Source organism: Heliangelus exortis, chromosome 10 (genome assembly GCF_036169615.1).
Source record: "Heliangelus exortis chromosome 10, bHelExo1.hap1, whole genome shotgun sequence".
NCBI lineage: Eukaryota > Metazoa > Chordata > Aves > Apodiformes > Trochilidae > Heliangelus > Heliangelus exortis.
The window spans coordinates 2,514,368-2,539,945 of NC_092431.1; the positions used below are offsets into that span (position 1 = coordinate 2,514,368).

The 25,578-nt window shown below is 48.8% G+C and overlaps 1 protein-coding gene across 6 annotated transcripts in view; it reads right to left on the minus strand.

Annotated features, from left to right (window-relative positions):
- Positions 1 to 4,424: 4,424 nt before the first annotated feature.
- RNF24 (ring finger protein 24) overlaps positions 4,425 to 25,578 on the minus strand; it is a 30,101-nt gene continuing 8,947 nt past the window's right edge. For 4 of the 6 annotated variants that reach the window (XM_071753170.1, XM_071753171.1, XM_071753174.1 and 1 more), the window contains 5 exons: positions 16,054 to 16,203; positions 8,567 to 8,609; positions 8,427 to 8,468; positions 5,878 to 5,957; positions 4,425 to 4,731 (listed from right to left, as the gene is read on the minus strand). In XM_071753170.1, the coding sequence (XP_071609271.1) occupies positions 4,593 to 4,731; positions 5,878 to 5,957; positions 8,427 to 8,468; positions 8,567 to 8,609; positions 16,054 to 16,196 (447 nt within the window). In that variant the 5' untranslated portion in view covers positions 16,197 to 16,203 and the 3' untranslated portion in view covers positions 4,425 to 4,592. Of the gene's footprint in view, positions 4,732 to 5,877; positions 5,958 to 8,426; positions 8,469 to 8,566; positions 8,610 to 16,053; positions 16,204 to 17,741; positions 17,854 to 21,656; positions 21,848 to 25,578 lie in introns of those variants that run through there. The other 2 variants (XM_071753173.1, XM_071753175.1) reach the window with 2 other exon arrangements.

Below are 25,578 nucleotides of genomic sequence, written 5' to 3' on the forward strand. Positions count from 1 at the left end.
CCTCTTCTCCAGCCTCAACACCCCCAGCTCCCTCAGCCCTTCCTCACAGGAATTCTGCTGGATCCCTTCACCAGCCCAGTTGATCAAAACCCAGCAGAAATAACCCTGTGGAAAGCTGAAAACCCACCAGCAGCCTGCACAGGGTTTGTGCCCACCCAGCCTCCCTCCTTCCTGCCTCTTGCTCTGCTCCTCACAGAAATCCTTCCCTCACCTTAGGACAGGAGTGGTGAGGGAGAAGCATCCTGGTGTTCTCCAGCCTGTCCCAGCACCACCAGTTCTTTGGGTGGAACCACACTGGGTCACAGCTGTGCTGAGGACTCCTCTGCACCTTCTCCCCACGGTGTGAGCTCCACGGAGATGCTGCTTTTTCCAGTGGGATTTCCAGCTCCCTGCTGCACCTCAGGGTGGGAGGACAGTGAGGGCAGCAGAGCAGCTGCTGCAGCCCCAGTTCTGAGCACTCCTGAGGGTCACTGCATGGCACCTCCCTCTCTGAGGAAAGGGAAAAAATGAGGAATTCATGCTCACTGCTAGATGAGATCCCCTGTGATTCCCATCCTCAGTCAGCTCTGCTTGAAGGCATTTTCCAAACTGGGGGCCTGGAATTGCTTGAATTTATCCAGGGAGTTGACAACAATGAAAAGAGAGGAAAAAAAGCCAGGAATGTTCCCAGGAGAGGTGTCTGTGCTGGCTGCCAGGGGGTGTTGGGGCTTGTCCTGCCCTACAGCTCAGCTTCCTGGGGTGTCCTGCTGGGTGTTCCCTGGTGCTGGTAGTGCTCAGGGGGTTGAGCAGGATCCTGTGGGGTCACAGTGGGGTTTGGGTGAGAAAGGAACCTACAAAACCATCCAATCCCACCCCCTGCCATGGGCAGGGACACCTCCCACCAGCCCAGGGTGCTCCAAGCCCCATCCAACCTTCAACACTGCCAGGGATGGGGCAGCCACAGCTTCTGGGGGCACCCTGGTTGGGATCTGTTGCAGCTGAGCCCTCCTTTATTCTTCATTTCTTGTGGGATCACCCAAAAGGTTCTCCAGACAGGAATGTTAAAGCCAGCTCCACTTTGGAATCACTGCTTGGAAGTTTTCCTGGTGTGACTTTTAGCTCTCCCACACAAAAGGTAACACAGAGCACTGAACCCTTTCAGCCAGGTCAAAACTCAGGCTCTGGTTTGACTCCTGGAAAATTCCAAACAAACTTTGGGTTTGGAAATGTCCTTTTCCCCAGACCTGCTTTGCCCCATGAGGTTGAATCATTCCTGAAGGGACCACAAGGATGTGGGGAGGGGGTGAAAACCCCCCCTGACCCCTTCCAACACCCAGGAGGTGATTTTTGTTCATTAATAATGGGATCCCTTGGGAGCTGAAGAACAATGGAGGGAAAAATCCACCTGGAAATGGTTTTGTTGGGTGGAGGGAAGGTGTGGAGAGCTGAGGAGCCTCTGCAGCAGCCTCAGTGTCCCTGGGAGCAGCATCCCATGGGATTCCTGCTCTTCCTTTTGTGTCTCTGAACTCCTTTTCCTGTGGATTTTGAGTAGATCCAGTGTGGTCCTGGATCCTGGTGTGGTCCTGGTGGTCCAGGCACCAAACTCCCTGGTGTACTGCATGCTTTTTTTTTTTTTTTTTTTTTTTTTTTTTTTTGTAAATTGTGGGCTTTTTTTTTTTCTTCTTGTAATAAAGTTCTACAGTTATTTTTATAGACAAGAAACTTTTCTCTCGTTTGCTTCTTCTTCTTCTGAGCAAAGGGCTGAGTGAACCTTGATCTGAAGAGGCGTCAAGAACACGGTGGTGAAATGGGGTCCTTTCAGTTGATTTTAGGAGCTTATCAAAAAAATAACTTGATGATTCCCCACTCCCTGCCTGCTCTGATCTCAGGAGTTTGGCAGCTGTGACATTGCTGACCAGAAACCTTAAAACCAGGCTCTGAACCAGTTCTGACTCTCCCAGCACAGACCACTCCACTCTGGAAGTTTCCAGCATCATTTCAGGGCAAATTGCAGCAATTTAGGGGTCGATAAAGACTCCTCTGGTGGTGATGGCTGCTGCAGGGACACCTTGATGTCTGGGTGACCCCAGGGTGACTTGGGGGGGGCAGCAAGAAGCTGACTCCTTCTTTTTCCTCCTGGAGAAGGTGAAGGGGACCCTCTCCAGGGGTGAAGCTGCCCCCAGCACCCAGATTTGGGGGTGCAGTGTGCACTAGAGGGCAGCAGGGGACAGCAGGATGGGACAGCAGGATGGGGGACATCAGGACAAGGGATGGCAGGACAAGGGATGGCAGGATGGGACAGAAGGACAGGGGACAGAAGGACAGGGGACAGAAGGACAAGGGACAGCAGGATGGGACAGCAGGACAGGGGACAGCAGGACAGGGGACAGCAGGACAGGGGACAGCAGGATGGGACAGCAGGACAAGGGATGGCAGGACAGGGGACAGCAGGACAAGGGACAGCAGGACAGGGGACAGCAGGACAGGGGACAGAAGGACAGGGGACAGAAGGACAGGGGACAGCAGGACAGGGGACAGCAGGATGGGACAGCAGGACAGGGGACAGAAGGACAGGGGACAGCAGGACAGGGGACAGCAGGACAGGGGACAGAAGAACAGGGGACAGCAGGACAGGGGACAGCAGGACAAGGGACAGCAGGACAGGGGACAGAAGGACAAGAGAAGGTTTCTCCACTCCAGGTTTCTGAAGGGATCAAAACCTGGCACATCCTCAGCATCCCAAGGGTGGGGTGGGAAGCTCTGTGAGGAGAAAAAAGGGGATTTTTTTTTTTTCCACCCATTTGGTTGAATCCCCCAAGGCCGGGGGATTTCCAGGGTGTGTTGGGGTGGTTCCCCCAACCCCAATGTTCTGCTGAGGGCTGCAGGGAGACACTGGGACCCCCCAGTCCCAAACCTGCCCATTTTCCAGGTTCCCCACACCCAGACCTGGACACAGAGTGGCCCAGGGGGTCCCAGCCCACTGGGTGACACGGGTGGGTGACACTGGGTGCTGGCATTTCCTTATGGAGGGTGCAGTCCCCCCCATCTCTGCAAACACAGCCCCTCTTCCAAAAAACCTGCTTTTTATTTACATTTCAAGTCAAATCCACATGCAAACCGTTTTGGTTTTCTGTTGTGTTTGTGGGGTTTTTTCTTTTTTTTTTGGTTTTTTTTTTCTTTTTTTTTTTTTTTTTCCTTAAGAATAGTGTGATTAGCAAAAAAAGTCGCATTATTAGGGTTCCAAAATAGCAATTAAATATACAAAAATATAGCTTACAAAAAGAAAAACAACAAAACCCCCCAAAAAACAAACAAAAGAAAACAAAACCCCCAAACAAACAAACAAACAAAAAAAAAACCCAACACCCAACCCCCCCTCACAGCCAATTTTTAAAAAAATATTCTGCTGCAGAATCCGTAGTGTACAAACACATCTGAGAGGCTCCAGAAACAGCCTCGGGGGTATTTACAGGAGAAGAGGGGGACACACACGACCCCCAGGGTGGGCTGGGAGGGTCAGGAAAGCTGCTGCTGTGGTAATACTGACACCCCCTTCCCTTCCAGAAAAAAAAAAAAAAATATATAATAAAGGGAGTTTCAAAGTTTTCAGGGCGTTTGCTACGGTGCCCGGATTTGCCCGGTGAGGTGGTGGGAGAGGTGAGGGGGTGGCACAGCCCACACACCCCCCCCAGCAGCTTTTTTTTTGTGGGTTTTGGGGTGTTTGGCAAAGAGTCCCTCACCCAGACCCCCCCTCTGGTCCCCGGGGTGAGGCTGGAAGTGCTGGATGAACCCAAAAGAGAGGAGTTTTTGCCTGCCCCCCCCCCAACTCCCGTCCCACCACCCCGTGCCATGGTCTGGAGGTGGTGGCTGATGGTTGCCACCAGGATGGTGCCCATCAGGGGATCCATGAGGTAGCCCAGCACACCCAGGAGGGGGGTGACCACCCCAAAGCCCACCCCACCCATCCTGGGGGTGACCCCAACCCCCTCCCCCCTACCCCTCTTAGCCCTTTCAGGCTCCGCAGCTCCGACCCCGGGAGGGAGGGGCTGAGACCCAATTTTCCAGCTGGGAATTGCCAAGGAAAAGGCAACCCCGTGAAGTAATGGCAACGAGGATGGGGCAGGGCCCAACGTGGTGCTCCAGGATCTCTCCTTGGATTTGGGGCATGGATTCTGAAGGCGTTTTTTGTGGGGGGGGGGGAGAGGGGGGAAGGGCAGCTGGGCTGGGAATTGTACCGGGATGCCGCGGGTGCTGGCGGGCGGTTCGGTTCGGTTCAGTCCCGCCCCAGGCTGCTTCCCATGGCTGGAGAAGGGATGTGCTGGAAGAAGGATGTCCTGCAGGGCACCTTTTGAGGACCCTAAGACCCCGGAAAGGGACAGAGCCCAGGCTGGAGGGACAGAGCCTTCACCCCGGCCCGGCTGGGCGCGGGGAGGTTTTTGGGGCGCGGGGTCCTTCGGCTGCAGCCCACGGGGTTTTGTCCCTCCCTAAAGTGCTCCGAGCCCCCCGCCCGGTCACCTGCGTCCTCTCCTGTCCCTTGGTGCTGGTGCCATAGTGCTTTGGTTGTCCCCGTGTCCCCGGGGGGGCAGTCAGTCCCTGGCAGGGGCAGGGCAGAGCTATACGATGTTCTCGGCGCCGGGGAGGGGTCCCTGGGGGGGTCCCGGGTCCTGTTTGCTGTGGAGCTGGGCCAGCTGCAGGACTGGCATGTTGCAGAGGGGACAGACCTTACGGACCTCCAGCCACTTGATGAGGCACCTGGGGAGGGGGACAGAGACACAGGGAGGGGGTGAGGAGGAAGAGGAAGGGGGATGCAAAGCCCCTGCACCCCCAGCTCGGTGCCGCCCGCACCCCCCTGGGTGGGGTGGGAGGGATGGGGGGAGCCCAGGTTGGGTCTGGTGTCACCTCCCTGGGGGTGCTGCCACAGGTTGGGTTCAACATTTAGGGGGCTTTTGAATGTTTTCAGGGTATTTTTTTAAGTGCTGGTGTGAATTTTTAGTGGATGTGAATTTTGGGTGTATAGATGTATCTAAAATAATGTGCAATTGTATCAAAAGTAATATACACACATAAAAATAAATGTGTATGTAGCACATATTTTAGGTATTAAGTGTGCATATTTAGATTTTATACAGATGTATTTTATAAAAAAATGGAAAAATGTGTTTATTTATATAGAATAATATAGAAAAATTTGTTTATTTATATAGAATATACCCTATATACAATATATACCTTTTATATATATCTACAGTATGTCAGATATATTTATATGTGCCTTTTATAGATATATTTATAAAATGCAGATATTCATAGATATCTTTTGTGTTTATAGAGATATTTTCACTTTTGTGTATGTAAATATATTTGTATCTATTTTACAAGCAGATACATAATATATATTATATATATATAAGCACATTTTTCCATTTTTTATAAAATACATATCTATAAACTCTCTATATGTACATTCTTCATGGATCATGGAGTGAGGGAAAGATCCATGAGGATCCTCAAGGTCAACTCCAGGTTCAAGCTACAAGTCCAAACACCCCCAGACAACAACAGGCTCAGGGCTGTGACCTTGGCTCCTTGTCCTGTGCTTCTATTTTATACCTATTTTATAATTATCTATAAATTTCAGGTATGGAAATACACAAATTTTATATCTGTAACTATATAAACCACACACACAAATCTCTACATGGATTTTGGAGCACATGCAGCCTGTGTGTGTAGATATATATATATATTTTTATAAAAAGTGAAGTGGCTTTGCCTGCTCCCTGTGCTGCTCCAGACACTCCAGTTCATTCCATAGGTGATTTTTTTTTTTTTTTTTGGCTGTAATTCCTTCCTTTTCCCCTGGAATTGGGGTGAGCAGAGGGTTCAGGGCACACTTACTTTCTGTGGAAGGCATGTTTGCAGGGACAGATCCCCAGCTCATCCTTGGGCTTGAATTCCTCCAAGCAAACAGCACAGATCTGGAAAAGAGGAGAGGAGGCCCCGAGTCAGCTGCTGGCAAGCCAAAAAAAAAAGCAAAAAAAAACCCCAAAAACCTCCAACCTTCCCCCTAAGCTGTGTTTCCAACTTTTTCCCTGGTTCTTGCCACAGGCTGGAGAAAAAAAAGGGCCCCTCTTTCACTCTAAACCCTCTGGGTTTGACCCAGCAGCTGCTTTACAAAAGTTTGGGAGGTTTTCTGCACCCCAGAGAGGGTTGAAATGCCCCCCTAAAGCCTTCCCAGAGCTCACTGCTTGGGGCTGGGGTCTTCCCTTCCCAGTGGAAGGGACCTCAGAGCAGCAAAATAAATATTTTTGACCTATTGGGATGTTTTGGGATGCTGGGAGATGAATCCACAGGGATAACTGGGAACAGGAAAAAGATCAGGACTGGGAAGCAGAGCCTGTCTTCCCAGCAGGTAAAAAAAAAAAACAAACCAAAAAAACCAGCTGAATTTCCCTTCTCCCAAGCCACCAGGTTTTCCTGACACTTTCTGGATCTTCCTGGATGTTTTATGGATTTTTTTTTTCCCCCCCAGTCCTCCTGGCTTGGGAGTCTCCAGCAGCCTGAAACAAGCTGCCAAAAATCCCTGGGGGTGAGGCAGGCGACTGGCGAGCTCCGTGGGAGGCTCCCGGCTTTCCTGGGAAGGCTGTGATATTTTCCAGCCACCCAAAAGCCTTTCCGAGACTTTTTTTCTTTTTTTTTTTCCCCTTTTCTTTTTGTTTTTCTTTTTTTTTTTTTTTTTTTTTAATCGAAGGAGCAAACGCTGGGATCAGTCCCCGAGGAACACACACACCCTGAGCCACGTGAAGGGCTGGGAGAGGAGGCGTGAATGGAGAAAGAAAAACAAACAAAGGGGAAAAAAAAAAAAAAAAAAAGGAAAAAAAAAACAAACCCCAAAAGAGGGGAAACGAAGCCAGAAAGATGGGAGCTGAAGAGCTCGGTGGGGACTTTCCCCTCCACAAAACTCCAGCTGAGCCTTGGCAGCCTCCCTGGGATGTTGCAAAATCCTTCCCCCTCCTCCTGCTCTGCTTTCCAGAACTCTTTTACTGTAAATACCAAAATCCAGATGCCCAAATGGGATGTTTTAGAGGGAGATGGGGAAAAATCTTTTTTTCTGAATGCCAGGGAAGAGCTTGAGCTGCTCTGTCCCCCTCCCCACTGATCCCTTTTCCTCCCTGAAAGAATTGGGGCTGGGAGAGCAGGGAGCAGAGGGGATGGAGGAGGAGGGAGGGTTCCCAAATCCCCCCCTAAGATCAGAAGCTCACCCTGGTTTTAAGTCTGTGTGCTGGCAAAAAAACCCCAAAAACCTGCTGCAAGTCAGTTTAATGCCAGGGGACCAGAAATAACCCCTCTGCTGCCCTCCTGCCCTCAGGATTTCACCCCTCGGTTGGCAGAGGGTGAGGATGAAAGGTGGGATGGGCTCTTGCTGCTCTGCTCCAGGGGATTTGAAGAAAAAAATAAAATAAATAAAGCTTTTAGAAAGAAATGGAGCTGGTATTTAACAGCCAGGTGGACTGGTGTCCAGGATGCTTGTGGGCATTTTTGTTGTCATTAGGGGAAATAAATCCAGGCTGGGTTGGAAGTTCCAGCAGATTCCTGCTCAACTTCAGCAGAAAAAAAAAAAAAAAAAAAGTCTGTAAATAGGGACACTGAGGCCCCAGAGAGCCTGGAAACCTGAGGAGAAAAACTCAAGGGCTTTAAACCTCTCAGAGCAAGAAGGCAGAGGTGGATTAGGGTAACAACATTAATCCAAGCCATGTTCCAGCCTCTGGAAATCCTCATAACTGGTTCATGGAGAGGAAGCCAGCCAGGAGCTGCTTCTACACCTGGATGGTGGGGATGGGGCAGTGGCTGGCAGAGTTTAAAACAAGTTTAAATGAGAAGTTTAAATGCAAAGTTGAACTTCAAAGTCTTCCAGGGCTTTGCTTTTGCAGCTGTCACAGGCTCTGCCCTCCTCCTAAAGCTGAGGGAAAAGCCTTCCTGGTTTTGGGGTTGGAAAAAAGGGGGTTTAATTGTTAAGCCATCCAAGCAGAGGCCCCTTTGCCTGCCTCTCCCAGCCTGCTCTTCCCTGGAAAGCTGGAGGGGCAGAAGCCTGGGCAGGGTGTGTTTATCCTGGATTTCTGTTAAATCCTGGCAGGGCAGGGATGTGCTGGGGTGGTGGCAGTGCTGGAGGGGACAGAACCATCCAGTGCCATGGTTTATAAACAGCCCAGCCTGAATCTGCCTCCACCTTTCACCCAGAGCTTTTTATCCCAGTGATAATAATAATGGAAACAGCAAATATTAAACCAGTGCATTAAATAATAACAGTGCAGTAAAGAATAATGATGTGAGACATAAAAAATAAGATTGGAAATTGGAGTAATAATTAATAATAATGTTGCCAGCCCCCCCTCTGCTCCCCAGGCTGAGGAAGAGGAGGGTGAGGGGGTCCCAAGGGATGAACTCACCTCGTGTAGGTTCAGCTCCTTCACCTTTTCCTTGAGTATCACCTGCAAGACAGAGGGTGAGGGTCAGGACACATCAGTGTTTGCAGCAAAACCCTCCCATGGGGATCTCCTCCTCTATCCCAGAGGATTTATCTTCTCACCTGTTTGTAGGCATAGAGCTCTTTGTGTGCTTGATGCCTGAGCCTGCAATCAAAAACAGAGGAAAGATGAAATCTGGCCAAAATCAATCAATCAATCAATCAATCAATGCCCACGTTTCATTTCCCTCCTTTCCAAATTTAATCTTCTTTTTAATTTGTCATTTCAGAAACAAGACTGGTCCCACAAACCCATGCATTTAAGCAACAGCCAGACTGGGAAGGGAAGCTGGGAAGGGAAGTGTCTCCATCCAGAAGAGCACAACCTCCTCCCATTTTCCTCCTCTGACTTCCCTAATTCCCCACAAAGGCACCACCTGTGCTGTTACCACCAACAAAAGCTGCTGAGTCCATCAGAAGCTCCCAAAATACCCCCAGTTTCCAACCATTTCTGCTGCCAACAGCTTCCAGGCTGGACCTGGCACCTCCCTACAATCCATGGGTGTTGGGATTCATCCCTAAGCAAGGATGAGGAAGGAGAACTCCCTGCTCAGAAGCCCCCTCATGCTGCTTGGGTGATGCTGGGTTCCTCCTCAACCACAGCTTTCTCTCTGATTCAAAAATGCTGCTTGTGCCTCCCAGACACTCAGGAATCACAGAATCATTACAGCTGGAAAAAACCTTCAAGACCACCAAGTCCAACCACCAACCCAACACCACCATGTCCTGATGTAAGTGCCACATGTCCTGAACACCATTTTTTGAACAGCACCACCTGTGCTGTTACCACCACCAAAAGCTGCTGAGTCCATCAGAAGCTCCCAAAATACCCCCAGTTTCCAAACATTTCTGCTGCCAACAACTTCCAGGCTGGACCTGGCACCTCCATCCAAGCCTTGGTTGTTGGGATTCATCCTCAACAAGGATGAGGAAGGAGAACTCCCTGCTCAGAAGCCCCCTCATGCTGCTTGGGTGATGCTTTTTCTTGGATTCAAAAATGCTGCTTGTGCCTCCCAGACTCTCAGGAATCACAGAATCTTTACAGCTGGAAAAGACCTTCAAGATCACCAAGTCCAACCACCAACCCAACACCACCATGTCCTGAAGTGCCACATGTCCTGAACACCATTTTTTGAACAGCACCACCTGTGCTGTTAACACCAACAAAAGCTGCTGAGTCCATCAGAAGCTCCCAAAATACCCCCAGTTTCCAACTACTTATCCTGCCAACAACTTCCAGGCTGGACCTGGCACCTCCCTCCAATCCATGGGTGTTGGGATTCATCCCTAAGCAAGGATGAGGAAGGAGAACTCCCTGCTCAGAAGCCCCCTCATGCTGCTTGGGTGATGCTGGGTTCCTCCTCAACCACAGCTTTCTCTCTTGGGTTCAAAAATGCTGCTTGTGCCTCCCAGACTCTCAGGAATCACAGAATCATTACAGCTGGAAAAGACCTTCAAGATCATCAAGTCCAACCACCAACCCAACACCACCATGTCCTGAAGTGCCACATTTTTTAAACACCATTTTATGAACAGCACCACCTGTGCTGTTACCACCAACAAAAGCTGCTGAGTCCATCAGAAGCTCCCAAAATACCCCCAGTTTCCAACCATTTCTGCTGCCAACAGCTTCCAGGCTGGACCTGGCACCTCCCTCCAATCCATGGGTGTTGGGATTCATCCCTAAGCAAGGATGAGGAAGGAGAACTCCCTGCTCAGAAGCCCCCTCATGCTGCTTGGGTGATGCTGGGTTCCTCCTCAACCACAGCTTTCTCTCTTGTATTCAAAAATGCTGCTTGTGCCTCCCAGACTCTCAGGAATCACAGAATCATTACAGCTGGAAAAGACCTTCAAGATCACCAAGTCCAACCACCAACCCAACACCACCACATCCTGAAGTGCCACGTTTTTTAAACACCTCCAGGGATGGGGACTCCACCACTGCCAGGGCCTGACCAGCTCCTTCAGTAAAGAATTTTTTTCCTAATATCCAATCCAAGCATTCACCAACAGACCACTGCCTGGCTGAGCAAGCAAAGGATGGGTGTTTATCCAAAGAAAGCTTTGGAGGAGAAGCAATGGGATGTCTTCCTTCTTATCACAGAGCAGGGGGCAGTTTAATAACCAGAGAGCTGCCAAAAACCTCAGGGAAACCTTTATCTTAACCTCTGGTAAATCAGGGGGTGACAAGCCCAAGCCATGCCCCAGGGAGTGCCCTGTCCTGGGGAAGGGTCTGAGGCTGAAGCCAATGCCATGGTGGAGCAAAATCAGGCTTATAAACTGCTTGCTCTCAACTATTTTTTCAAGCCACTGTGCTCAGCACAGTTTTGGGGCTCTGAAGGGATTTTTTTCCCCACCAATAACATCCATTCCTGGATGAAATCAAGTGATGGAGGGGGTGAACCAATTCCAAAAATTCCTGCCATGGTGGCAGCAGGAATCTGAGATCAGGAGAAAAAAAAGGCCAGGTCTGTTCCCTCCCTTTCCAGACTCCCCTCTAGGGGTGGGAGCATTTGTTCCCATTCCTGAGGATGGAGCAAACCAGCAAAAACACAAAACCACATCACATCCCTCCACAGTTTTCAGTTCAAACTCTTATAAATAAAACATCTCCCCACAGCAGAACAAGCAGCAGCCCTTGTCCCACAGCCTGCTGGGAAGCTCTGCAGGCATCAGCTGGTCAGGGGCTGATTATTCTCCTAAAATAAATGCATTTGTATAAAAAATAACATGGCAAGAAATGGCATTTAGTGAAATGAGAGGGAAATGATGGAGGTGAAAGAATTGGCCAAGGGCTTTAAAAAGATGTCAGTGTGTGTCTGCAGGGCTTGGGGAGTGGTAGGAATATTTTCCCCAGCCCAGCTGGAGTCTGAGTTCAGTTGGGAAATCCCCTTGCCTGTGACTTCACTCCTTCAAAAATATTCTGGGGGTTGTCTCAAACCCAGGACATTTCACCCTGAGTTCTCAGGGACTTTCTGGTGAGTTGTAAAAGTAGGATGGATAAATTGATCCCTGCCCTTTTTTTTTTTTTTTTTTTTTTGCCTGAAAACACCCCCTGCAAAACATCATGGGCCTTAGAAGTTTTGAGGAATGAGTAAAAATGCACTTGAATGCTGCAGAGAGGGTTGATAAACTGGATGAAAAATCCTGATTTAGCAGGGAGCATCCTTCCCCCTCTAAAGATGCTGTCTGGCAGGGAAGCTGCCTGCAGGGCCAGGGCTAAAGCTTGAGCAGGCAGGAAGGAGAAGGCTGGGGTTGCATCCCTCCAACCCTCCATCCTTTCTGCTCACCACCCCGAGCAGAAGCTGCAGGAACAATGGAGAAAACAGGATGGAACCAGCCTGATCCACAGGGATCCCAGAGGCTGGGAAACTGCTTATGAAACACAGCTGGGGCAGAGCAAGATGCTGGAGAGCACACAGGAGGGGAAAAAACTCTCCCAAGCAGGGGGAAAAAGCATCTGACAGAGCCCCAGTGGCTGCTGAGATGTTGGGCTGGGTCAGGCAAAGCCAGCAGAGGGAAGGTGTTGAGAAGAACAAGGTGCTGGGGCCTCTGGACCAGGGATGGGGAAGCAGCCAGCACCTGGCTCTGTGCAGCTCTGTGCCATCAGAGGGTGGGTGACACAAGAGTTGGTGCTGAGCTACATGGGGAGTTTGCCAAATAAAAAAAAAAACCCAAAACTCCCTGAAGGTGAAGGGGAAGAACACGAGCACGTGTGGTCTTGAAGTGTGTGAGCTCCATCTCCACTCCATGATTTCCCTTCAAAGCCAAAAGATCCTGAGGCAGATGGATCCTGGTCAGCCTGAGTGCAGCTGCTGTAATGAGACCCCAGATCCTGGGAAGTGTTGTTCCCCCTCAGATCCAGGGCTTCATCCACCTCATGTCAAGAGCTGTGACTCTGGAGGAATTTCTGGCAGATGGTTGATTCAGAGAAAGGACCACACAGCCTCTGGAAAGCCAGCGTGGGGCTGGAGATGGTGCCTGGCCCTGAATTTAATAACTCCTGGATTTTATGATCCCTTCCCAAGCTCTCCAAGCCTCCTGAAGGACAAGGAGCACCCTCTTACTCTGGGTGACATTGAATCATCTACAGCAAGTAAAGAAAATGCAGCAGGAAAAACTTTTTGCAGGTTTACCTCCAAGATCTGCTAATTTGGGGCTTTAGAGTAGGAAAGTGCTGGGGCTGGCTCTTCACCCCATCATCTCCCCAGCCTGGATGGGCTCCTGGGGCTCTGCAAACCCAACCACTGCATTTGATCCTGGCAGGTTTGAAGGCAGAAGGAAACAGCCCTATAAAAAAGGGCATTTTTAAGAGCTATGTCCCTGTGCCTCCTGCAGATCTTGAGCTGCTCAAGGGTGGCCTAAGAGGAACAGGGGTGGGGAGGGTGCTGTGGTGCTGGGTATTGGAAAGCTGGGTATTTTCCTTCCTTCCTTTCCTTCCTTCTTTTCCAATGTTTTCCTTCCTTCCTTATTCCCTTCCTTCCCTTCCTTTCCTTCCTTCCTTTCCAATCTTTTCCTTCTTTCCTTCCTTCATTTCTTCCTTCCTTATTCTCCTTACATTCCTCCCTCCCTTTCCTTCCTTTTCTCCCTTATTCCATTTCCTTCCTTCCTTCCTTCCTTTCCTTCCTTCCTTCCTTCCTTCCTTCCTTCCTTCCTTCCTTCCTTCCTTCCTTCCTTCCTTCCTTCCTTCCTTCCTTCCTTCCTTCCTTCCTTCCTTCCTTCCTTCCTTCCTTCCTTCCTTCCTTCCTTCCTTCCTTCCTTCCTTCCTTCCTTCCTTCCTTCCTTCCTTCCTTCCTTTCCTTTCTTTCCTTTCTTTCCTTTCTTTCCTTTCTTTCCTTTCCTTCCTTCCAGCACTGTTGGGCTCAGCATCCTCCTGAAGTGTTTTGGGAACTTTCATGGATTCCACAGGGATCAGACACGAATGGCCACCTGCAAAAATTTAATTTCCTTTTCCTTCCCTTTTATTATTATTATTAGTAGTAGTAGTAGTATTATTGTTATTATTAGTATTAGTATTATATTTCCCCAAGCAGAGGCAGCAGCAGTGAGGGTGACACCCATGCTTTGTACCCACATGCTTTGCAGTAACAGCAGAGCTTGAGATTCCCCTGTCTGGTGATGATCTTTGCTTGGATTTTTTGGCTGAAGTTCCTATCAGGCTCTGGTTTTGAGCCAGCCCACAGGAAAACATCCCCTCTCCCTCCTCTTGGAGAGGGCAGTGTGCTCTGTAGTGACACAGCTGAAAAGCAGAGCCCACGTGCCCCCTTCTTCCCAGCCACGTCCTTTATTTAATGCCATCAGCTCTGAGATTTGGGGTAAATAAACCAGATATTGGCTGCTCTGCACTCTGGATGCTTCTCCAGCCTGGGAAAGTGGAGGAGGAGGGCTCCAAGAGATGCTCTGATCTGGAGCAGGAGATGGGAAGCAGAGCTTGGAGGGTGGTGTCATGAGCTCTGCTTGTTATTTGCCAAATATTTGCAGTTGTGGGAATCAGAAGAGATGAGGGAGAGGGAGAGGGAGAGGGAGAGGGAGAGGGAGAGGGAGAGGGAGAGGGAGAGGGAGAGGGAGAGGGAGAGGGAGAGGGAGAGGGAGAGGGAGAGGGAAAAGGAAAGGGAGAGGGAGAAGGAAAAGGAAAGGAAGAGGAAGAGGAAGAGGAAGAGGGAGAAGGAGAGTAATAACAGAACTGAGGGGGTGTGTGTGGTGGTTTGAAGAGCAATTTATAAAGTCTCTGTAGAGTTTAGGGATCATTAGATGATCTAATCCAAGCTCCCATCTATCATAGCTCATTAAACAGCACTTCATTTCTCCTGGGAATGGAAGCCAAATCAGCTCATCCAGAAAGGAGTCCTGTCTTGATTTGAAGACATGAAGAGACAGAGGACTTGCCACTTTCCTTGCTGGCTTCTTTCAATGGTTACTCACCCTCTCACTTACAACACGCCTCTAACTTCTAAATTTACAGATTTTCTGGCTTGATCTTCCAGACATTACTACTTGTTATTTCTTCTTTGGGGCAGAACACACCCAGCAAGACCCAGTGCTCAGGAAAATACTCTGAAAGCCCAAACACCTCTTCATTTTGCAAGCCAGCCATATAGATTCAAGCTCAATCTGGGCAAAACAAGTCCTTGAGCCTTCAGAACACCAGCTGCCTAATTTTATTTTTTTTTTTTTTTGTGTCCCCTCCTGCTGGTGTCCCAGTTTGAATGCAAACACTGAAGGCAGATGCAATATCCCAGAACAGACATTGTTAACATCAAACACTGAGATGCAAATCTCCTGGTTGGGGAGGATCTTGATCTATTCCTGCAGGGTGGGCAGATGTGTTGCACCTTCAGACAATTTTTTCTTCTATATAATTGTGGGCAAAGGTGAAGAGATGATGGCCAGGCAGTTCAAGTCACCCCTGGGTAAGCCTGGGTTTGGTCTCACCTGCATGTTTTAAGAGGCTTTGCTTCATATAGAGTTGAAAAGAGGTGGAAATTATCAATTATTTAAAAGGTGGCACAGAAATTTTGCTTTCCTGGTCTACAAAAGCAAGGCAATAATAAATAAAAAGCCTGGAAGGACTGGCTGCTGTGAGCCAGTCAGATGCAGCCTCCTTGGTGCAAGGAGAGACCAGGAGTGTGACTTATGGGGACAGAGGGAAGGGATGCAATGTATGCAGAGCTAGCAGGGGTCTGGGGCAATCCAAAAATCCAGAGGGGAAGGAAAAGGGATGGAAAAGCTCTTCTGCAAAGTGACAGGGGAGCTCTGAGCACCCAGGATTTCAGCAGCTGCTGCTGGCACAGTGATGGTCTCTGCTCCTGCTTGTGTGGACAGGCACAGCTGGGTTATCAGCACAATTCATCCTCATCACTTGTTTTTCCCTGCTTACCTTTCCCTTTCCCTCAAGGTGGAAGACTTTCTCCTCCCAATTAGTAGCCCCCACTCTCTCCCTAGTGGCTCATAAAATAATTAAAAGAAGCCCCAGACTGGAACAACCTTTAAACCTCCCACTGCCCACTGCTCAGCTGAACAAATCACCTCTGCATCATTAATCTCCAAACTGCACTGTTGAATGAGCAATTTGTGTACAATAACAAAGGGGGCAGGTAATAAACATTTCTTAAGCACACAGTACACAAGTTACTCATTAAAGGGGGAAATGTGTTGAAACATTGAGCAGAAAGCAGGAACCATAAACCATCTCTTTTTTTAAGTCTTTTTGAGAAGCCGACCGTGTTTTCCACACTCTGCCTGAGCACAGACAGAAAGCTGCCTCCTGGTTTTGAAGCAGATAATGTCACACACAGAAAGCTGCCTCCTGGTTTTGAAGCAGATAATGTCACACACAGAAAGCTGCCTCCTGGTTTGGAGGCAGGTAATGGAATAAAGACCCTGTGGGACTGGAAGCTCCCAAGATCTTCAGGACTCGCTGTGTACACACCGGGTCTGTTGGCTCTATCAGGGATGAGCCTTGGGTCTGACACTGCAGGGCTGAGTAAATTCTTGGATGGTGAGGGGAAGTTAAACCACTGCAGGGGGCACATCAGGGAGTGTTCTCTTACCTGATCAAGTAGCAACAGAAGAGCAAACTGAGGATGAAGACGAAGATGGCTGTGCCAAAAACCACAATGTATATGTTGAGAGGCAGGTTCTGGAACCCGATGTTCGGCATCCTGAAACTGTAATGCTGGAAGTCCGAGCTCATGGGTAGGCTGCAGAGACAGGGAAAAAAAAAACACAGGGATGTGAGGCTCCTCTGGCAGCATGGGATGCTCTTCCCAGACCAAAGGACCCTCCAAAGGCAGGCAGAGGGGATGGAGAGGGCAGCCAGCAGCACGTCTTCTCACTCCTCACCCCCCAGGGTGAAAGAATCTTTGCCTGAATCTGAGCCCCCAGCTCGGTGACCCTGAAAACAAAGCAGGGCTGGCTCAGCCAAGGCTGGGATTTTTCTTCTCCTGCTGTGAGCTTCCCCTCCAGCTCTTTTCCCCTCTTCCCTACACACATCCTCCTTTGAGTTAAACACATCAGACAGACAGCGGGGCTTTGTGTCTGAGCACCTCCAACTGCAGTTCCTCATTAATTAACTGCAAAGCCCCTCATTAATTTGGCCAAAATACTGAAAGCAGCCCCAAAGCCTTGCAGCAAGGCAGGTTTTCCTTCCCTGCAGTTTCCAAGACCAATTCCTCATTCTCTAGAAATTCCCCCCTCCAAAACTATTCAGCACACGCACGAACGGGCGCGGGTTCAACAGGCTCCCACCACATCCCCAGCAGAAAGGAGAGGACAAGGACATTCCTATCCCCCAGTGCCACTGAGAAATCAGAAAGGTCATAAAAGAAGTTTGGTTTAAGATGTGAGATCTGGGTTGGGTGATTTAAGGGCATTTTTCAGCTCTGTTCCTGCTTCCCCCCCAGCAAAAACCCCCAAGGCAACCGTGAGCAGGAGACGCAAAGACTTTGGCTGCTGACATCTGGGACGCGTGACCAAAACCTCCCTCCCCTTGGAGAGACCCAATTAAAACACGAGCAGCTGCCTGGGATAATGACTCCAGTGTATCATCCTTCTCGTGGTTTTGGTTTTATGATTCATCACACGGGACACTGGTGTTACAACAATCCTTATGGAGTGCTTTTTAGGAGCCAGGCAGAAAACCAGTCTCGGTATCGCCGTAAAACCCCCTCGCTGTCTGACCCCTCAAAACCTTTAACTGGAAAGCACAAATAGATATTTTTTCCTCCTTCATATTCCTTTCTGTTGTAATCATTCTCTGAGCCGTTCACCCATGAATGATTGCAGCCATCTCTGGCCAGGCATAAAGTTCACTCACCCCCAGCTAAGAAAAGGAAGTTTAAAAATACGCTTTTTTTTTTTTTTTACTTTCTGCCCACAGGAGAGGGCTGGACCCAGGGTGCAAATAAATTTCACAATGAGCAGAGGAAGTACCTGCAGTCTGAACCCCACTTCCCAAATAAAACTACCAAGGTATAACAAAACCCTCCCCTAGAGCAGGGAGTTCTTGATGGCTCATTAATTACATGACTCCCAGTTTTGCATGGGATGAGAAGACAGCGGGGGAACCACAGGACCTGGACCCGAACATGCAGGGGAGTGATGCTCCAAAAATTAAACCATCCTCTGAGTGTCCAAGCAGCATCCTCACTCCTGGATCTCCATTCTCCCTTTCCTGCAGAACCCACTGGGTTTTCCTCCATCCTGCCATCTTATGTCTACAGGTTGGGAGCAGACTCACCTCTCATCCCAGCTGCTAGCCCCTCGCCCACACCCTCCTGGCTGGAGGCAGCATCTCCTTGGGTGCCCAGTGCCCACCCGAGAGCCTCCTCTCTCCGGCTGCTTTCTGTTTCCTGGGCTCACTGGAAGTTTCAAGGCAATTTCTGGTAAAGCCTGGATTTGATTAAAGCCTTCAGAGAGCACCACGCATGTTCAGAAACTCTCCCGGTCAACGTGGAAACGCTACAAGAGCGCGGGGAGCTGACACCACCACCCCCCCTGTGGGCACTGCTGGGGAGAGGATTTTATAGCACAGCAACAACCCAGCAGCTCATGCTGCTCCACCAATGCTTGCTCCACTCAGCCGAGCTGGTTTGCTTTGCAAATAGATTTTTAAAAAAACCCAAACCAGCCCCCAAACCTTTGTTCCCAGCTCCGGCGGAGTTACCGCACGGCTCAGCGTTGGGTTTGCTTTTCGTCTCCGCGCCGTTTGTGGGGTCAAAGGGATTTTTAGAGGGTTCAGAGGCTCTCCCCTCGGTCATGGTCACACAGCAGAGGATGTTTCTGCTGGGGGGATGAGGCTGTGGCTGTCCCTACCTGCCCTCAGGCTTGTGTTGGTAGTCACTGGTGTTGGCCAAGCTTGGCCAGTTCCAGCTCCTCAGCCGCCCAAGAAAAAAACCTCAAACGTCCTCCGTATGGGAAAGCTTCAGGAGATTTTTTGCAAGAAAGGAGAGATCACTCTTGGAGAAGAAGCAGCAAGCCAAGCAGCACCACACTCCTAATTTATATTACTTTATAGTTCCTTTAAGTTTTGAGGATCTTCTTACCAGAGCCAGGGGCTTTGGTTCAGCTCTCCCACCAGACGTTGCAGCAGACCAAGCTTGAAAGCAGAGATAAGGAAGGTAGATCCAGAGGTAAAGCAGATCCAGGCTGGATTTAGAGCAGAAAATCCCATCGAGCCAGAAAAAACTCCTTAAAATCAGGTCCAGCCAAGCCACGCAGCTCTTCCACTGACTCCCATGCCCATGGTGGAAGGTACAAACCACCAGAGCCCCCAGCACACCACTGGTGGGGAGAACTGGAGCTCCATCCCAGCCACAGCAGCCTACTCTCCTCTTCCAGCAGCACCATTTCTTTCATATTTTGCCCCAAAAGGACATCCCCAATGCAGCCGTGACCTCTCCACCTTCCACACATCAGGGGGACAATACTCTGGTCCCCTACAGTGCAAGTCCAGTGAGTCCCACATCAGACTCATCCAACCTCTGCATGAAATAACCTTCCCCACATTGGAGCTCCCCTTGTCCTCCCTCCTACCACTGCAACAGCTGAGAAACATTATGGCTTAGAGGGGAAAAAAGAAGTTAGCCTGCAGAGGATCCAGGAAACTGTTAACTTTGAAAGACTTCACTGAAATCTGATGATTTTAAGCAGCCAAGCTCTGGGGCTGGGGTTTTTTTTATTAGGGGAGTGGGGTGGGGGAAGGAGCTGTGTTTTAATCTGCTTCAGATTTGCGAGAGCGCAGCCAAAAGAAATAAAAAAGAAGCCATAAAGAAGGACAGAAAGTTTCTGGTGCAGAACAAAAGCCTCCCTGTTGCTCTCTCCATGGCATTTCAGAGCAGGAAGATGCCCCTCAGCACCCCCAGCAGGTCCCACAGCACCTGGGATGGGGGGGACAGCAGCTGCCTGGAGGAAAGGGAGATGGTACCCCAGAAATTGGGATTTCCCAGGGGCTGGATGAGACCCTCCCTGCAGTGTGGGGCTGGGGGGGGGAAAGGAAGGAAAATGCTGACCTCCTCCTCACCTGAAAAATGAACCTGCTGTGCTGACAGAGATCAAAGAGTGGCTTGGAGTGACAGGATGAGGGGCAGCAGATTTAAGTTAGAAGACAGCAGATAAAAAAGTAAACATATATAGGTATATTTCTTCCAATATATATACATATTGTGATACCTCTTACTGGAATATATTGTATATATGACAAGTTGGAAACAATATATATATATTGTTATTGTTATATAAGTGATAAATATATATATATTATATATCAAACTCCCTTTTGGCTCAAGCACAGGAGAGAAAAATCTGATTTTCCCAGGCTGCAGCAGGGAGGGAACTGGGGGGTATTTATTTAACAGTGCAACAAGCTTGCCAAACCAAAAGGGAACACTGGTGTCCTCGTGATGGGGCTGAGGATGGCAACACCACAAAGCAGACTGACCCCAGCTCTGTGCCTCCTCCTTTGTCACACCCTCCAACAAACCCACCACCTGGGGCTGAGCCCATCCCTGTTGCTTCCAACCACTACAAAAAGGAGCTTTAATTAAGAGCCAGGTTGTGGTTAATGGCATATCAAGGAGTCAGGAAGTGTTACAGGTCAGCATTAGCTCCACAGCACTTTGATTACAAGTCAGGCTATTAAGGGCAAACCTAAATAAGCCACCTAGCCAAAATAATCCCTCTTCTAATCATCACAAGCACTTAATGAGCTTAATAAGTGGGGCCAACCATCAGGAGATTGCCAAGGGATCAATAAAGGAGGCAATTAACTTCTTACAGGCAGAGAAACTGAGGCAGGGAGGAGGGGAGTAAGGCAGGAATGGCACCAATTTACTGCAGGTGATGCCACAAGCATCATCAGCTGGCTGAAAGCCTCAGGTTTTTTCTTTCCTGCTGCCTTGCCAGGTGGATTTGACCCCTGCACTCCTTCACGGGGTTTAACTTATTAAAAGCAGCTGCTTGGGGGTTTTATTTAGATTTTATCATTATTTATTTGCAACACCAGTGCATAAAGGGGCCATCGAGCACCAGGCATCACACCTAAACACAGCTCATGCTGTGGGGTGGTTTCAGTCTCTGCTGTCATATATAAAATCCCATTTTCAGAGGGATTTAACTTATGTTTCTCACATGAACAACTTCTTCCACAGGGATTCAACACAAACCTCAGGAGGTCTGAACCTCCTGAGCCATCAACTGGGAAAACTGGACGGAGGTGGTGGTGGTCCCAGCATCCCACTGGTCAAGTGGGTGAAGCCAACTCATCTCCAGGAAATATTGAGCTCTAAAAACTCCAGAGGCAGGTTCCTAAAGCCTGATTGAACCTGGGAATCTCAGAAAAAAAAAGAAATTCCAGGCTGTGGCCAAACTCCAGGGTGAAATATTTTCTGGGAAAGATTTCCAGCAGGCGTGAAGGGGTCTCAGGTTTCAAAGGCATCATGCAAGGCTGCAGTGGGTTTTATACAGGTTTAACCAAAATTGTTATTAACTCAGGTGAAAGTTAAACTCTGAGCAGCTGACAAGACCTTCCTGAAATGCCCCACATTGCACTGAGGAGCATGGTATTCCTTCATGCTATAAATTCACACCATAAGGATTATTTCCTGGGTATGTCTCTTAGGATAGTGTTTTAAAAACAAAAAGATTTTTCCAGGTGTTTAAAAAGCAGCAAGAGAAGCCTGATTTTAACTCACAGACACCCAAAGAAGCCCCCTTTGTGAACCCCAAATGAAAAGTGAAGCCAGGACCTCAAGCAGCTGGAAGGAATTTCCTTCAGCTCCACCTCTGGAGTGGGCCCAGGGTGAGGATCAGCAGTGTGACGGTGGGAAAATCACAAGCAGCTGCAGAGCCAGCCCCCAAACCAGCATCACTGTCACCCAGGAGATGCTGAGATGCCACCAAACCACATCAACCTGGCCTGGGATGGAGCTGGGGGAAAAGCTCAGCACCACTCCAGCCAGGAGTGATGTCCTTTGCCTTCTGAAAACGGGAGGAGAAGGACTGAGAGCAGGGAAAAATCGTGGTGTGGTGTGATTTTAGTAGAGCTCCAGTGCTCCTGCAGGGGTGGTGTCAGGCCAGGGTCTGGCTGCATCCAGCACTGGCTCCAAATATCCAACTGGACCCACCTCCTTGGCTGTAAGTATCCAATTGGACTCACCTCCTTGGCTGCTAAAAGCTGGAAGGGAGCAGAGGAGGAGCAGGAGTGATGGCGCAGGGCTCGGAAGCATTATTAATTAGAGGGGTTAATGATGGTGCTGAGAAGAGAGCATCCCAACAGGTCCCTCACACTGCAGGGCAGAGTCATCCCAAAACTCAGCAGAGCTCATCCAGGGTGATGCTGCACCATGGCTGAGGACCAGAACCAGAATAAAATCATCAAGGTTGGAAAAGAGCTCTCAGATCATCAAGTTTAAGCACCCACCCTACAACCCCTAACCACAGCAGTCCCACATCGTTTGGAAAAAACTTTTGGGTGTAAAACAGAGTAAAACCTCTTTTCTTTAACTCATTTCATCTTGTTTGAGGCACAGTGGTGGATTTTTGTTGTGTGCTTGGATAATTAAAAAACCCAACTGACTGCAACCAAGAACCGCTTCAAACCTTCGGTCCCTTCTCTCTCTCAGAGTGAATCTGAGGCTATTTTTGAGCTGGAATCAGGAAATTTCCTGGCCATGTTCCTCAGCTGGCTGACACCAGGCACAAAACTTTAACCCTCTCCACTGCATTTGGGCTGGGGGACATGGAAAAAGTGATGTGACAACAGGGAGAAGCAATCTGTCACTGAGGAAAAATAGGGAGGTCTTTATAATGAAAGAAAAATTGGTGCAACTGGTGCCACGGCCATTTTCAGCAAGTGCTTTTCATTCTGGACACTTTTAACAGACAAATGATCCCACAGCCTTCATACTGAGGAGAACCTTTAAATGTAAAAATGCTTCTTCTACCCTTGGCAGAAAAACATGCAGAAAATAGGTCAGCTGCAGCTCCCATCACTGAATTTCAAGTCAAGTGCTTTCACCCAGTGCTGTTGGGAAAGCAAAGCAGGTTTGCTCAGGGCTGATTTTGCAAGTTCCAGGAAAAAAAAAAAAAAAAAAAAAAAGCCAAAAATAAACAGAAAAAAATTAAAATCAATAGTGCTTTTTAATCCAGTCTGCAGGTCACAGGAATGAGAAATGGAAATCAGTTATCAGGAGGGTTTGAAGCAGAGCTTTCTGCTTTGAAAGGCACACACAGGCTGCCCCAGTAGAGTTCAGTTTGCTTCCCAGTGATGAACTAACACTTCAGGAATTTTTTTCCCTTTGGCCCTGGGGATCTTTAGGGTCTTTTTTTATTTTATTTTTATTTTTCCTTTTCCTGGCACACGGTTCCATCACCCCAGCTCCAACGTCAGTACCTGCTGAGCTCACTCTTCCTTCCTGACAGCACAGTGGGAAAGTTTGAGCTGCTGCCTCCTCCTGCCTCTGGATCCCTGCAGAAAGCAGCAGCCCCCTGGCACCCAGCATGGGAGCTCAATGCTGCCTCCATTCCCCACCTGCCATCCTGGGGCTTAAGCAAGCAGCATCACCCCATATCACAGAGCTCAGGTGCTAAAAAACTTAATAACGTGCTTGTTATTAAAAAAAAAAGGAGTATTTTAGCCCAAGCAAAACACTGAAAGCCAGGGCTGATGTCAGACATCACCATAGGGAGGGCACCTTCACACCACACGTTGCAATCCCCCTGTCCCTATTCCTTAATTTGGTGGAAGGACTCTTCCACTTTTCATTTTTGTTTGCTTTTCCTCATTTGCAGAGTTTTTTCCCCAGTTAATGTGTTCCTTGGGGAGAGCAGATTGGAAACCCCCCAGGAAAGGATCACACCAGAGAAGCTGGTGTTAAACACTCTGGGGGATCTGCAGATTCCTGGGTGATGACACAGAAAGCCAGGGAGGGGGCTCCCAAAATATCCCATCTGGGAGAACATCTTGCTTTGATCCAAGTCACCTCAGGCTGAACAAAAGCAATTCACTTTCTGCAGAGCAGAAGAGCAACCAGCCTTCTCTGCTCTTTTATACTGAGAAGCAGATGGACTAAATGATCTCCTGAAACCCTCTTCCTTCTGCTTCCTAAGCTGTTTTAATAGGGGAAAAAAAAAAAAAAAAAGAATAAATCATCATTGCAACACCCTGGGACCAAGAATCCTTATGAAATCCTCCTGGAGGTAGGCACCCTGCACTGGTGGAGGGGATCACAGCTGCCAGCAGCCACCCCATAAAGGCAGCAAAAGGAGCCAAGCCCAATTTGGGATGCAGGAAGGCATAATGCTCTCATTTACACTAAATAAGGTTGCTAGGTTATGGATTATTTTTTTGAGGGGGGCATAATCTGAAAGGGGATCCAGATGGCTGCAAAGCCTGGCGGTGGAAAAGCAGCATGAGGCCAGAGAGGGAAGAATTCTTCTTTATGCTGCTGCCGTCTGCTCCTGGATTTCAGTCCTCAGGAATGCTCTCCCTGGACCTTTTTAATTGCACTATTTATACTTGTGGTAAAAATTAAGGAGAAGAAGCAGCTGGATGCAGAAGAGGGGAAAAAGCTGGTGGCTGCAGACGGGGAAAAAAGTCCCTTAAACAAAACTTGCAGAGGAGCCATCCCTCAAAGCTTTTTCTGCAAGGTTTGTATTTTAAGATGCCAGCAGCATTAAAAAAGCCTTCAGGAAAAAACAAACAAACCCAAACCTCAGGCTGCTGGGAACTTACACTAATGCCACGTCACTGCCCTTTGCTATTTTTCCCCATACTTACAGAAAAATGAGCTGCACAGCTGGCTTGCCCTTCCTCTGGCTTGAACAAAAAGCTCTGGGGGCTGAAGGAGTAGGTTTTTTTTTTCTCTAATTTCTTCTGCTCTGCTAACAGAGACCAGGGAAGGATTTTGGAAGGTTTTAGAGTAAAAAAAAAACCTCCTTAGAGCCATACAGACATGGGACACAAACTGCTTGACTCCCACAGCACAAGCAAAGGTGGCTGCAAAGTCCACAAAACTCTCAAAGTTTAGCTGGAAAACTCAATTTTCCACCCCTGGGCTTGCATGGCCAAAAAAGGTGCAGGATGGAAATAAATATGGATAAACCCAACACACACATCTTTGTGTGTGTTGGCACAGTCTGAGTGCCAAAGGCAATGCCATGGGGTATGATCCCTCTCCCTTGTTCTCCCCAGAACTGTGGCCTGACTTTAGTGAAATCAAGTTAAAAAGCCTCAAAATTCAGGGGTACCCAGCACCCTGGGGGTCTGTAAAGAGGAGGTGATGGATAACCACACGTGCATTTTCAGCATTACCTACCTGCACCCCTCCTTTGCCCAAGAACCTTGTTTCTTACCCAAGTTTCTCATAAATTGAGCCCTAAGGACAACCCCAAGTTATGGGTGTGCTGCTGATGCAGGACTTGTTCTTAAAAAACCCAAACAACCAAACAAAAAAACCCAACAAAACCAAACAACTGTTGAGTTACCTAAAGCTTGCATTTTTCTTGCAGCTGACCCAACAAAACCTGCTCAACATTTTCCAGCTGCTTCAAGACCACAGGGGCCTCCACCAACACAACTTCTAAGCATGTAACACTTTGCTGTTGGGTCTTTAGAAATTCCCAGGTGCTGAACTGCCTACTGGAATAGGCAAAATATATGAGTGGCACTAAGAAGTTGGCTTAGCAACGGGCAGGCAGGCTGCTGTGAATGTCTCTGCAAAGGTCAAGAGAGCCCACAATGCCTGGGAGCCCTCACGTTTGGTTTTTATTGTGCTTTCAAGACACCTCCAGCCAGCCTGATTATTTAACTGCCACCTCACACCAGCCTTTCAAAACCAGTCTTTAAAAGCAGGACTTTCTCCTCCTCACGTCCCATAATCCTGCTTTCAACCCATCCCTGCTCTTCCTCATTTTTCACCTAGAAGGGTGGAATTGGAGGGGAAAACCCACGCTGAGATGAGACGCAAGGAAAGGTTCTTGGTGCTGTGGGGATTTTGGGGCAGTGCTGCTGAGAAACATCATTGAAATTCAAGGGGAGAAGCAGGTTTTCCTCTGCTCAGCAGGGGCTGCCATGTTAA